Source organism: Corvus brachyrhynchos, unplaced genomic scaffold (genome assembly GCF_000691975.1).
Source record: "Corvus brachyrhynchos isolate BGI_N302 unplaced genomic scaffold, ASM69197v1 scaffold376, whole genome shotgun sequence".
Classification (NCBI taxonomy): Eukaryota; Metazoa; Chordata; class Aves; order Passeriformes; family Corvidae; genus Corvus; species Corvus brachyrhynchos.
In genome coordinates, this window is record NW_008238966.1 from 41,762 (window position 1) to 42,658 (window position 897).

General features: G+C 46.7%; 1 protein-coding gene across 1 annotated transcript in view; it reads right to left on the reverse strand.

Annotated features, from left to right (window-relative positions):
* Window positions 1–169: 169 nt before the first annotated feature.
* The window catches only part of LOC103618710, a 72,972-nt gene continuing 72,244 nt past the window's right edge, over window positions 170–897 (reverse strand). The window contains exon 6 of the mRNA XM_017738664.1: window positions 170–441. Within this exon, the coding sequence (XP_017594153.1) occupies window positions 397–441 (45 nt within the window). The 3' untranslated portion in view covers window positions 170–396. The remainder of the gene's footprint in view (window positions 442–897) is intronic.

Consider the following 897-nt stretch of genomic DNA (forward strand, 5'->3'; position numbering starts at 1 on the left):
CTGCTGATTTTCTCAAGTCTGTACATACAGGAAATTTGTTAACAGTAGGAAGAAGTTGGGATTTGCTACATGGGAGAAATCTGCCATTATTACAAAAACTGGCTAAGAGGGTTTTTTCAGTATAACTCCCTCACTGGTCACTGTTCTCAGTGGTGCTGTTGCCCTTTTCTTTTTTCTCCTGAGTCTTGTTTCCCTTCTTCTTTTTCTTCTTTTTCTTGGTCTCTTCTTTCTTGCCAAAGGTTATGAAGTCACTTTTGTCAATTTGGCTGTTTGGTGGCTCCTGCCGGATGGAGATGATTGCAGGAGATCCCGGGATAATGAATTTGTCTGGCAACTCACCAGGACCACCTTGTTTGGAATTGCCGGGTCCAAATTTAAAGGTCCAGCTGTTGCTGTTCACACCAGCTCCCACTGGGGGGGACACCTCTCCCGCCTCAGGTTCTGAAAAAGTCAAAACAGCAAGAAAAGCTTAAAGCATCTTTAAACACAAGCACTCAGTGAGCAGCAGCTTTCTCTTTGAAAGCTCTGGCTTCAGCCTACAATGACTCCCGGTTGCCTGGCTGCTCATCTGGGGGTTATCCACTGGTTCTTGTCCAGTCTGCTCAGTGTTAGCACACACTGACTCACTCCACGTCCTGCTGGGCCCAACAGGCTCTGGATCCCATTTTGTTCTTTTGGATTTGAAGTGTTTGGAGTAAGAGATCACTGTGATGCAGCCCACTGCAGTGTTCTATAGCAGCAAACACAAGCATGTGCATTACCAAGGGGTATGCTTGAGGGTGTTGAGTCTTTTGGGACAGGGTTAGAAGAGTGGCCAGGGCAGGGTGTGACAGTCTTGGCATTATGCACATCCAGATGGGTATTTTAGCAAACCATCCTATGCTGGATGTGTCCATG